The sequence below is a fragment of the Salvelinus fontinalis genome, unplaced genomic scaffold (genome assembly GCF_029448725.1).
Source record: "Salvelinus fontinalis isolate EN_2023a unplaced genomic scaffold, ASM2944872v1 scaffold_0402, whole genome shotgun sequence".
Classification (NCBI taxonomy): Eukaryota; Metazoa; Chordata; class Actinopteri; order Salmoniformes; family Salmonidae; genus Salvelinus; species Salvelinus fontinalis.
In genome coordinates, this window is record NW_026600611.1 from 98,893 (window position 1) to 112,237 (window position 13,345).

At 40.1% G+C, this 13,345-nt stretch overlaps 1 protein-coding gene across 5 annotated transcripts in view; it reads right to left on the minus strand.

Annotated features, from left to right (window-relative positions):
- Positions 1–13,345, minus strand: part of LOC129845914 (receptor-type tyrosine-protein phosphatase F-like) — a 93,514-nt gene that overhangs the window by 49,050 nt on the left and 31,119 nt on the right. For 4 of the 5 annotated variants that reach the window (XM_055913852.1, XM_055913854.1, XM_055913855.1 and 1 more), the window contains one exon: positions 6,091–6,396. The exons of the other annotated variant lie outside the window; for it this stretch is intronic. In XM_055913852.1, coding sequence (XP_055769827.1) covers positions 6,091–6,396 — 306 coding nt within the window. The remainder of the gene's footprint in view (positions 1–6,090; positions 6,397–13,345) is intronic. 5 annotated transcript variants of the gene reach the window in all.

Genomic DNA, 13,345 nt, shown 5'->3' on the forward strand with positions numbered 1-13,345 from the left:
GTCTTTATATGAAAGCCCTAACTGCCCCGGTGAGACATAAAGAAAAACAGAGAAGGGAAGAGAGAGAGAAAGAGAAAGAGAGAAAGATGGAGATAGTAAGATAAAGAGAGGAAACTCTGCTACACCAGCTATATATGTCCATGTAGCTCTCTGACCAGATGTACTGTTTGTAGATCTGGAAAAGAGCAGCTTCTGCCAGAGTGCAAAAAAAAGAAGAACGAATAGAAATATACTATAGCGAGAGAAGCCAAATAGCCATTACGATCCCCGAGACAGGTCTCATGCTCGGAATAATAGACGCAGACAATTCAAACACAATTAAGGCACCTGGGAATCAAATTAATCCAGACAATTAATCCAGACAATGGAAAAGCCTAACATAATTAAAACGGAAGGGAAAAAGAGGGAGGCAGGAAAGAGGGAAGGTGAGAAGAGAAGGAAAGAGGGGAAGAGAGGGATGCAGGAAGATGTCAAGAGCACAGGCCATCTTCATTTGTTAGTTGTGGTCACCACAGACAGCTGGAGAAAGAAGCAGAAAAACTGTTTATCGGATGGAGAAAAAGAGGACATTAGGAAAAGCTTCGGTCCACACACTGTGCTGACGGACAAACAGCTAGAGAACGAAGAAACACGGTGTAGAGGACAAGAAGAGGGATAGGCTCTACAGCCCTGCACACTATGCTGCCCATAGGTCTTAAGCCTCTCCTGGACTTATCCACTGATACTTTGATTTTCTCCAGTGGCTCAGGAAAATAGCCTATTGCTCTCAAGGTTACGATGTGGTGGATTGAGTCTTGACAAAACAGATGGAACCCCTTGCAAGGATTTATTGTAATAGTGTCTTAAGACTTAAGTCTTAAGACCACAGGCGCTGGGCCGTGCCGCTGTGACACTATGAGGCGGTATACTCTGCATGCGTCCGAAATGACACCCTATTCCCTATTTAGTGAACTACTTTTGACCAGAGACCCAGAGGGAATAGGCTGCAATTTTAGGACGTCATTTATAAACACACAGAGCGTTCAATTTTATTAATGTCAGTAATTAACACAGCTCACTCGTTTGTTGAGCTGACCATCGTTTTGTGCTAGCCTACCATGCACAGCCCATTTAGCCACTCTGCATGCCACAGCGCCTCAGACCAGACCTCAAAACTGTTATCTACAGGATGTGAGAAGATGGAGCTTGTCAGACTCAGGCTCCTCTCCAGACAGCACATACTGCCCAGCCCGCTGGCGGGTTAGAGAAATGACAGCACATACTGCCCAGCCCGCTGCCGGGTTAGAGAAATGACAGCACATACTGCCCAGCCCGCTGCCGGGTTAGAGAAATGACAGCACAGACTGCCCAGCCCGCTGCCGGGTTAGAGAAATGATAGCACACTCAGAAACAGGATGAAAAGCAGAGACAGGCCGTTAGAAAGAGTAGAGCAGCAGGAGGTAGTAGCATTAGAACAGTAGTAGTAGTAGAAGAATCCCGGTGCAGGGTTAGTGTCAGTAGTGTGGCCAGAGAAAGAGGGCCTTGCCTGGCCAGAGAGAGGCAGAGATAGGCCGTTGGGGAAAGTAGTAGTAAAGGCTAGGGGTTGAACGCAGTAGTGTCAGTAGTAACAGTAGTGTCAGTAGTGGTAACAGTAGTAGTACCAGTAGAAGTAGCAATAGTAGTAGTAGTAGTAGTAACAGTAGTAGTAACAGTCGTAGTAACAGTAGTAGTAACATTAGTGGCAGTATCGGTAACAGTAGTAGTAACAGTAGAAGTAGTGTAGTGTAAAACAGTAGTGTCAGTAGTAGTAACATCCGTGGCAGTAGCGGTAACAGTAATAGTAACAGTAGAAGTAGCAGTAGTAGTAACAGTAGTAGTAACAATAGTAGTAACAATAGCGGCAGTAGTATCTGTAGTAGTAACAGCAGGAGCAGTAGTAGTAGTAGTAGTAGTAGTAGTAGTAGTAGTAGTAACAGTAGCATCAGTAGTAACTGTAGTAGTAACAGTAGAAGAAGCAGCAGTAGTAGTAGTAGTAGTAGTAGTAGTAACAGTAGTAGTAACGGTAGTGGCAGTAGTAGTAACAGTAGAAGAAGCAGTAGCAGTAGTAGTAGTAACAGTAGTAGTAACAGTAACAGTAGTAGTGACCATAGTAGTAACAGTAGTGGCAGTAGTGGTAGCATAAACAGTAGCAGTAACAGTAGCAGTAACAGTAGTGGCAGTTGTGGTAACAGTAGCAGTAACAGTAGTGGCAGTAGTGGTAACAGTAGCAGTAACAGTAGCAGTAACAGTAGGGGCAGTTGTGGTAACAGTAGCAGTAACAGTAGTGGCAGTAGTGGTAACAGTAGTAGTAACAGTAGCAGTAACAGTAGTGGCAGTAGTGGTAACAGTAGTAGTAACAGTAGCAGTAACAGTAGTAGTAACAGTAGCAGTAACAGTAGTGGTAACAGTAGCAGTAACAGTAGCAGTAACAGTAGTGGCAGTAGTGGTAACAGTAGCAGTAACAGTAGCGGTAACAGTAGTAGTAACAGTAGAAGTAGCAGTAGTAGTAACAGTAGTAGTAACAGTAGCAGTAACAGTAGCAGTAACAGTAGCAGTAACAGTAGCGGTAACAGTAGTAGTAACTGTAGTAACTCTTCTGCCTGCGGTTATGGAACCCCTACCTGTCCCAGACCTGCTGTTTTCAACTCTTAATGATCGGCTATGAAAAGCCAACTGAGATTTATTCCTGATTATTATTTGACCATGCTTGTCATTTATGAACATTTTGAAAATCTTGGCTCTCTCTAATTTTCTCCTTCTCTCTTTCTTTCTCTCGGAGGACCTGGGCCCTAGGACCATGCGTCGGGACTGCCGCCCGTGGTGACTCCTTGCTGTCCCCAGTCCGCCTGGCCTTGCTGCTATTCCAGTTTCAGCTGTTCTGCCTGCGGTTATGGAACACCCACCTGTCCCAGACCTGTTGTTTTTCAACTCTTAATGATCAGCTATGAAAAGCCAACTGAAAATTATTCATGATTATTATTTGACCATGCTTGTCACTTATGAACATTTTTGAACATCTTGGCATAGTTCTGTTATAATCTCCACCCGGCACAGCCAGAAGAGGACTGGCCACCCCTCATAGCCTGGTTCCTCTCTAGGTTTCTTCCTAGGTTTTGGCCTTTCTAGGGAGTTTTTCCTAGCCACCGTGCTTCTACACCTGCATTCTAGCTGTTTGGGGTTTTAGGCTGGGTTTCTGTACAGCACTTCGAGATATTATCTGATGTACGAAGGGCTATATAAAATAAAATTGATTGATTGATTGATTGAACAGTAGAAGTAGCAGTAGTAGTAACAGTAGTAGTAACAGTAGCAGTAACAGTAGCAGTAACAGTAGCAGTAACAGTAGCGGTAACAGTAGCAGTAACAGTAGCGGTAACAGTAGTAGTAACAGTAGAAGTAGCAGTAGTAGTAACAGTAGTAGTAACAGTAATGGCAGTAGTGGTAACAGTAGCAGTAACAGTAGCAGTGACAGTAGTAGCAACAGTAGTGGCAGTTGTGGTAACAGTAGCAGTAACAGTAGAAGTGACAGTAGCAGTAACAGTAGTAGGAACAGTAGTAGTAGCAGTAACAGTAGCAGTAACAGTAGTAGTAACAGTAGTGGCAGTTGTGGTAATAGTAGCAGTAACAGTAGCAGTAACAGTAGTAGTAACAATAGTGGCAGTTGTGGTAACAGTAGCAGTAACAGTAGAAGTGACAGTAGTAGTAACAGTAGTAGCAGTAACAGTAGTAGGAACAGTAGTAGTAGTAGTAACAGTAGCAGTAACAGTAGTAGTAGTAGTAACAGTAGTAGGAACAGTAGTAGTAGTAGTAACAGTAGCAGTAACAGTAGTAGTAACAGTAGTGGCAGTAGTGGTAACAGTAGCAGTAACAGTAGTGGCAGTTGTGGTAACAGTAGCAGTAACAGTAGTAGTAACAATAGTGGCAGTTGTGGTAACAGTAGCAGTAACAGTAGTGGTAGCTGTGGTAACAGTAGTAGTAACAGTAGTGGCAGTTGTGGTAACAGTAGCAGTAACAGTAGTAGTAACAATAGTGGCAGTTGTGGTAACAGTAGCAGTAACAGTAGTGGTAGCTGTGGTAACAGTAGTAGTAACAGTAGTGGCAGTTGTGGTAACAGTAGTAGTAACAGTAGCAGTAACAGTAGTGGCAGTTGTGGTAACAGTAGTAGAAACAGTAGTGGTAGCTGTGGTAACAGTAGCAGTAACAGTAGTAGTAACAATAGTGGCAGTTGTCGTAACAGTAGTAGTAACAGTAGCAGTAACAGTAGTAGTAACAGTAGTGGTAGCTGTGGTAACATTAGCAGTAACAGTAGTGGCAGTTGTGGTAACAGTAGCAGTAACAGTAGTGGCAGTTGTGGTAACAGTAGCAGTAACAGTAGCAGTAACAGTAGTAGTAACAGTAGCAGTAACAGTAGCAGTAACAGTAGTGGTAGCTGTGGTAACAGTAGCAGTAACAGTAGTGACAGTTGTGGTAACAGTAGTAGTAACAGTAGCAGTAACAGTAGTAGTAACAGTAGTGGTAACAGTAGTAGTAACAGTAGTGGTAGCTGTGGTAACAGTAGCAGTAACAGTAGTGGCAGTTGTGGTAACAGTAGCAGTAACAGTAGCAGTAACAGTAGTGGCAGTAGTAGTAACAGTAGTAGTAACAGTAGTAGTAACAGTAGTGGTAGCTGTGGTAACAGTAGCAGTAACAGTAGTGGCAGTTGTGGTAACAGTAGCAGTAACAGTAGTGGCAGTAGTGGTAACAGTAGCAGTAACAGTAGCAGTAACAGTAGTGGCAGTTGTGGTAACAGTAGCAGTAACAGTAGTGGTAACAGTAGCAGTAACAGTAGCAGTAACAGTAGTGGCAGTTATGGTAACAGTAGCAGTAACAGTAGTGGCAGTTGTGGTAACAGTAGCGGTAACAGTAGCAGTAACAGAAGTGGCAGTAGTAGTAACAGTAGTAGTAACAGTAGTGGTAGCTGTGGTAACAGTAGCAGTAACAGTAGTGACAGTTGTGGTAACAGTAGTAGTAACAGTAGCAGTAACAGTAGTAGTAACAGTAGTGGTAGCTGTGGTAACAGTAGCAGTAACAGTAGTGGCAGTTGTGGTAACAGTAGCAGTAACAGTAGTGGCAGTAGTGGTAACAGTAGCAGTAACAGTAGCAGTAACAGTAGTGGCAGTTGTGGTAACAGTAGCAGTAACAGTAGTGGCAGTAGTGGTAACAGTAGCAGTAACAGTAGCAGTAACAGTAGTGGCAGTTGTGGTAACAGTAGCAGTAACAGTAGTGGCAGTTGTGGTAACAGTAGCAGTAACAGTAGCAGTAACAGTAGTAGTAACAATAGTAGTAACAGTAGTAGTAACAGTAGTAGTAACAGTAGTGGTAATAGTAGCAGTAACAGTAGCAGTAACAGTAGTAGTAACATTAGTGGCAGTAGTGGTAACAGTAGCAGTAACAGTAGCAGTAACAGTAGTAGTAACAGTAGTAGTAACAGTAGTGCCAGTAGTGGTAATAGTAGCAGTAACAGTAGCAGTAACAGTAGTAGTAACATTAGTGGCAGTAGTGGTAACAGTAGCAGTAACAGTAGCAGTAACAGTAGTAGTAGTAGTAGTAGTAGTAGTAACAGTAGCAGTAACAGTAGTAGTAACATTAGTAGTAACAGTGGAGGTAGCAGTAGTAGTAGTAGTAACAGTAGTAGTAACAGTAGTAGTAACAGTAGAAGTAGCAGTAGTAGTAGTAGTAACAGTAGTAGTAACAGTAGTGGCAGCTGTGGTAACAGTAGTAGTAACAGTAGAAGTAGCAGTAGTAGTAGTAGTAACAGTAGCAGTAGTAGTAACCGTAGTGGCAGTAGTAGTAGTAGTAGCAGTAGTAATAACAGTAGTAGGGCTGGTTTAGTGCTAGGAAAGTAATCTCCAGCCTGACCACAGCAGAGAGGAGCAGAGAGGCCAAACAGAGGCAGAGACAGGCCAGGGGACAGCAGCATCAGCAGTAGTAGCAGTATTAGCAGTAGTAGAGACCCAGGACCAAGCTGGGTTATTGCCAGAAGTGCTTCGCCAGGGAAGGAAGCCCCAGTCTGGGGCCCAACAATGGACGTACCATCCTCCTTGGTCCTGATCCTGACCGCGGGGCTCTCTGGGCCTGGGCCTACGTCCGTGTGAGCCCTGACCCACACCTGGTACTCCGTCCACTTCTCCAGGCCCTCCAGGATGTAACTAGAAACATCTGCCCTGATGCCCGACACCTTGTGGCGCTCCAGGTCCTCACCGGTGGCGGCCTGGTAGGCCAGAGAGTAGCGGACAATGTCCCCATGGCGGCTGGCTGCAGGGGGTGCCACCCAACTCACCTTGATGCTGGTGGAGCTGAGGCTCAGAAGGTGCACCTCCTGGGGCGGGGCTGAGGGGGCTGGAGGAAAGGGGGGGGGGACACATGGAGGAGGTTTGGGGGTCAAGCAGGAGGGATGGGAGAGGGATGGAACACGAGTGCATCCCCAATACCACCCAATTCCCTCTATAGCGCACTACTTTTGACAGTGCACTACTGTAAAGGGAATAGGGTACCATTTGGGATGAACTACAGGCCTTCTGAACTGGGAGGAAGAGCTCCATATACTGAAGTCTGTAACTCCATACCAATGTGCTTTAGAGTAGTCATGTGTGTAAGGTAGTCTGTAATGTGTTTCTAAATGAGCTATAGTAGGTGTGTAGTTTCTAAATGAGCTATAGTAGGTGTGTAGTTTCTAAATGAGATATAGTAGGTGTGTAGTTTCTAAATGAGATATAGTAGGTGTGTAGTTTCTAAATGAGATATAGTAGGTGTGTAGTTTCTAAATGAGATATAGTAGGTGTGTAGTTTCTAAATGAGATATAGTAGGTGTAGTTTCTAAATGAGATATAGTAGATGTGTAGTTTCTAAATGAGATATAGTAGGTGTGTAGTTTCTAAATGAGATATAGTAGGTGTGTAGTTTCTAAATGAGATATAGTAGGTGTGTAGTTTCTAAATGAGCTATAGTAGGTGTGTAGTTTCTAAATGAGATATAGTAAGTGTGTAGTTTCTAAATGAGATATAGTAGGTGTGTAGTTTCTAAATGAGATATAGTAGGTGTGTAGTTTCTAAATGAGATATAGTAGGTGTGTAGTTTCTAAATGAGATATAGTAGGTGTGTAGTTTCTAAATGAGATATAGTAGGTGTGTAGTTTCTAAATGAGATATAGTAGGTGTGTAGTTTCTAAATGAGATATAGTAGGCGTGTAGTTTCTAAATGAGATATAGTAGGTGTGTAGTTTCTAAATGAGATATAGTAGGCGTGTAGTTTCTAAAGGAGATATAGTAGGTGTGTAGTTTCTAAATGAGCTATAGTAGGTGTGTAGTTTCTAAATGAGATATAGTAGGTGTGTAGTTTCTAAATGAGCTATAGTAGGTGTGTAGTTTCTAACTGAGATATAGTAGGTGTGTAGTTTCTAAATGAGCTATAGTAGGTGTGTAGTTTCTAACTGAGATATAGTAGGTGTGTAGTTTCTAAATGAGCTATAGTAGGTGTGTAGTTTCTAAATGAGCTATAGTAGGTGTGTAGTTTCTAAATGAGCTATAGTAGGTGTGTAGTTTCTAAATGAGATATAGTAGGTGTGTAGTTTCTAAATGAGCTAAATTAGGTGTGTAGTTTCTAAATGAGCTATAGTAGGTGTGTAGTTTCTAAATGAGCTATAGTAGGTGTGTAGTTTCTAAATGAGATATAGTAGGTGTGTAGTTTCTAAATGAGATATAGTAGGTGTGTAGTTTCTAAATGAGCTAAATTAGGTGTATAGTTTCTAAATGAGATATAGTAGGTGTGTAGTTTCTAAATGAGCTATAGTAGGTGTGTAGTTTCTAAATGAGATATAGTAGGTGCGTAGTTTCTAAATGAGATATAGTAGGTGTGTAGTTTCTAAATGAGCTAAATTAGGTGTGTAGTTTCTAAATGAGCTATAGTAGGTGTGTAGTTTCTAAATGAGATATAGTAGGTGTGTAGTTTCTAAATGAGATATAGTAGGTGTGTAGTTTCTAAATGAGATATAGTAGGTGTGTATTTTCTAAATGAGATATAGTAGGTGTGTAGTTTCTAAATGAGCTATAGTAGGTGTGTAGTTTCTAAATGAGCTATAGTAGGTGTGTAGTTTCTAAATGAGATATAGTAGGTGTGTAGTTTCTAAATGAGATATAGTAGGTGTGTAGTTTCTAAATGAGCTAAATTAGGTGTATAGTTTCTAAATGAGATATAGTAGGTGTGTAGTTTCTAAATGAGCTATAGTAGGTGTGTAGTTTCTAAATGAGATATAGTAGGTGTGTAGTTTCTAAATGAGATATAGTAGGTGTGTAGTTTCTAAATGAGCTATAGTAGGTGTGTAGTTTCTAAATGAGATATAGTAGGTGTGTAGTTTCTAAATGAGCTATAGTAGGTGTGTAGTTTCTAAATGAGATATAGTAGGTGTGTAGTTTCTAAATGAGCTATAGTAGGTGTGTAGTTTCTAAATGAGATATAGTAGGTGTGTAGTTTCTAAATGAGATATAGTAGGTGTGTAGTTTCTAAATGAGATATAGTAGGTGTGTAGTTTCTAAATGAGCTATAGTAGGTGTGTAGTTTCTAAATGAGATATAGTAGGTGTGTAGTTTCTAAATGAGCTATAGTAGGTGTGTAGTTTCTAAATGAGCTATAGTAGGTGTGTAGTTTCTAAATGAGATATAGTAGGTGTGTAGTTTCTAAATGAGCTATAGTAGGTGTGTAGTTTCTAAATGAGCTATAGTAGGTGTGTAGTTTCTAAATGAGATATAGTAGGTGTGTAGTTTCTAAATGAGCTATAGTAGGTGTGTAGTTTCTAAATGAGATATAGTAGGTGTGTAGTTTCTAAATGAGCTATAGTAGGTGTGTAGTTTCTAAATGAGCTATAGTAGGTGTGTAGTTTCTAAATGAGATATAGTAGGTGTGTAGTTTCTAAATGAGACATAGTAGGTGTGTAGTTTCTAAATGAGCTATAGTAGGTGTGTAGTTTCTAAATGAGCTATAGTAGGTGTGTAGTTTCTAAATGAGCTATAGTAGGTGTGTAGTTTCTAAATGAGCTAAATTAGGTGTGTAGTTTCTAAATGAGCTATAGTAGGTGTGTAGTTTCTAAATGAGCTATAGTAGGTGTGTAGTTTCTAAATGAGCTATAGTAGGTGTGTAGTTTCTAAATGAGCTATAGTAGGTGTGTAGTTTCTAAATGAGCTAAATGAGGTGTGTAGTTTCTAAATGAGCTATAGTAGGTGTGTAGTTTCTAAATGAGATATAGTAGGTGTGTAGTTTCTAAATGAGATATAGTAGGTGTGTAGTTTCTAAATGAGATATAGTAGGTGTGTAGTTTCTAAATGAGATATAGTAGGTGTGTAGTTTCTAAATGAGATATAGTAGGTGTGTAGTTTCTAAATGAGATATAGTAGGTGTGTAGTTTCTAAATGAGATATAGTAGGTGTGTAGTTTCTAAATGAGATATAGTAGGTGTGTAGTTTCTAAATGAGCTATAGTAGGTGTGTAGTTTCTAAATGAGCTATAGTAGGTGTGTAGTTTCTAAATGAGCTATAGTAGGTGTGTAGTTTCTAAATGAGCTATAGTAGGTGTGTAGTTTCTAAATGAGATATAGTAGGTGTGTAGTTTCTAAATGAACTATAGTAGGTGTGTAGTTTCTAAATGAGCTATAGTAGGTGTGTAGTTTCTAAATGAGCTATAGTAGGTATATAGTTTCTAAATGAGATATAGTAGGTGTGTAGTTTCTAAATGAGCTATAGTAGGTGTGTAGTTTCTAAATGAGATATAGTAGGTGTGTAGTTTCTAAATGAGCTATAGTAGGTGTGTAGTTTCTAAATGAGCTAAATTAGGTGTGTAGTTTCTAAATGAGATATAGTAGGTGTATAGGGATTATGCTTTTACTAAAGATGTTTATTTTTTTTTATAGTCTCTCACAATTCTCCCCAGTGCAGAAGAAAAATAAAATACTTCAAATGTAAAACAGGCACATAATAAAAATGAAAAACAACTAAACACATAAACACATCAACAACACACAATATGAGAAAAATGTTGTTTCAGAATATCACAACCCAGTACGAACAAGGGGAAGGTAGTGGGTAGGTGAGGGATACTGAGGCACCACTGTGTAGAAAAGAACCTTTAACATGCCTGCTTGTGATTTGGCAGCCAGAGCAGTGAGGAAGCAGGACACAATATACTTTCAATATGAGTCATGTTTGGTTGGTTGGTGTTAAAAGGCTCATCCTTGACTTGCCATTCCTTCCTTTAGAATACAGACACCCAAGTGATTAACAGAGTTCAAATACAGATAAAGACAGAAAAAACAGAGCATGTGTCTTAAACGACACCCTATTCCATATGGGCCCTGGGCAAAAGTAGTGCACTATATAGGGAACAGAGTGCCATTTGGGAAGCAACAGAGTAATTCCCTGCTGTTCAGCTGAACCTTTATGTGTATATTCATGAGGGAGTAGATGAGAGTTAGAGAGTCTATGTGTGGGAGACAGATTGAACAGATATGTTTCAAATAGGAGCAGAGTTGTAAGAAACACAAAAAGATGGAGAAGCAGAGATATATAGCTATAAAAGAATGCAAATAACAAATACAGGGCCAGACAGATCATATGACATGGTGAATGGGGGAGTGAGAATATTGAGGACAGATATAGTGATAGAATTGTGAAAGGGATTTGGAGAAGCAAGGGGAATAGAGCAGCCCTGCTGGACTCTGCCGTGGCAGCACCTTTCTTGAAATGGCGACTCAGTGGCTCTGTGTGTCAGTGAGCAGGCAGATAAGAGACTGACTTCAGAGACAGGGAGCGAGAGAGAGAGAGGCCTCATTTTAGGGACCTCTGTTCCTATGGGAACCAAAGCCCTGTATAGTGTTTTGGGCTGCATCCTAAATTGCACCCTATTCCTTGTTTAGTAGACTAATTTTGACCAGGGTCCATTGAAGTAGTGCACTAAATAGGGTGTCATTTGGGAAACAGATTGTCTCTCCCCTTTCCACACAGGAAGGCATTCACAGCTGACAAGTAAAACAAATGGCTAAGAATAAGCTCTGATTCCTTTGGCAAACCTGTCATAAATATTTCAGCTTCCAACCCCTAGATCTCCTGGAGAGACCACGCTCAGCGCTGTGAGGGGAGCAGAGAGGAGGCTGAGGCAGTGACAATAGCAGAGGTGTGGCGTAGGGGTCTGGTTATGCGCTAAAAACTTGATTAAGGGGGAGCTGTTCAGCGTTATTAGCGTCGGTTAGGTGACAGTGATTGTGTTGGTGGATGCCGAGGCCATACATAAAGATGTATAGTACAGTACGGTGCCATGTTTCATTATAAACTATAATAACAAATGATGGTGACATTTATGATGTAGCCGTGTGTTCTGTGCAGCAGTCTGTTTTAGGTTGCTGGGTTCTGCATCACAATGGAAATGAGCATGTTTTGTATCTAAGTACTCAGTAGAATGTGACGCACTGGGTTTATCATACTATTTGTCAAAATGTGCAATGGCCTATGGGCAGTGGTTTGTTATCGACTGACTGCAAATAGGGACAAGGAATGTTCCTCACATTGCTGGCATTTACAGTGCCTTCAGAAAGTATTCATACCCCTTGACTTATTCCACATTGTGTTGTGTTGCAGCCTGCATTCAAAATAGATTACATATATTTTTTCTCTCGCCCATCTATACACAATACCCCATAATAACAAAAATAACACATTTATTGAAAATGAAATACATAAATATCTCATTTTCATAAGTATTTACACCCCTGAGTCAATACATGTTAGAATCACCTTTGGCAGTGTCTTTCTGAGTCTCTAAGAGCTTTGCACACCTGGATTGTACAATATTTGTAAATTATTATTTAAAAAATTCTTCAAGCTCTGTCAAGTTGGTTGTTGATCATTGGTAGACTGCCATTATCAAGAGTTGCCATAGATTTTCAAGCCAATTGAAGTCAAAACTGTAACTAGGCCACTCAGGAACATTCAATGGCGTCTTGAACAGCAACTCCAGCGTATATTTGGCCTTGTGTTTCAGGTTAAAGGTGAATTTGTCTCCCAGTGTTTGTTGGAAAGCAGCCTGAACCACGTTTTCCTCCAGGATTTTGCCTGCGCTTAGCTATATTCTGTTTCTTTTTATCCTAAAATACTCACTAGTTCTTGCCGATGACAAGCATATCCATAACATGATGCAGCCACCATCATGCTTGAAAATATGAAGAGTGGTACTAAGTGATGTGTTGTGTTGGATTTGCCCCAAACATAACGCTTTGGATTCAGAAAATAAAATACATTTCTTTGCCACATTTAATTAAGTTTTACTTTAGTGCCTTATTGCAAACAAGATGCATGTTTTGGAATATTTGTATTCTGTACAATATTCGTTCTTTTCACTCTATTTAGGTTAGTATTGTGGAGATACTACAATGTTTTTGATCTATCCTCAGTTTTCTTCTATCACAGCCATTAAACTCTATAACTGTTTTAAAGTCAGTCTTTACCTCATGATGAAATCCCTGAGCGGTTTCCTTCCTCTCTGGCAAATTAGTTAGGAAGGACACCTGTATCTTTGTATTGACTGGGTGTTTGGATAGACAATCCAAAGTGTAATTAATAAATTCACCATGCTCGAAGGGATATTCAATGTCTGCTTTTCAAAATTATTTTTTACCCATCTACCAATAGGTGCCCTTTTTTGCGAGGCATTTGAAAACCTCCCTGGTCTTTGTGGTTGAATCTGTGTTTGAAATTCACTGCTCGACTGAGGGACCTTACAGATAATTGAATTTGTGCGTTACAGATATGAGGTTGTCATTAAAAAATCATGTTAAACACTATTATTACACACAGTGAGCCCATGCATCTTATTATGTGACTTGTTAAGCACAGTTTTACTCCTTAACTTATTTGCCATAACAAAGGGGTTGAATATTTATTGACTCAAGACTTTTCAGCTTTTCATTTTTTATCAATTAGTAAACATTTCTACAAACATAATTCCACTTTGACATTATGGGGTATTGTGTGTAGGCCAGTGACACAAAAGTTAAATTTAATACATTTTAAATTCAGTCTGTAAAAGTGGTAAAAAAAAGAAAAATTGCACAGCATGATGTCAACTAGGATGAATGCTGTGCAAGAATGAACTACCTGACTGGCTCACTTTCCCATTGAACTTGTCATGTTTCTTCTCAAATCCGCAGAACATAAAATAATAAAGATATTTTAAGACATGATATTTAGTGTTTTCATATTTTAGTATACGCTTTACACACTAATGCGAAATTCCTGTTCTTCGAAAACTT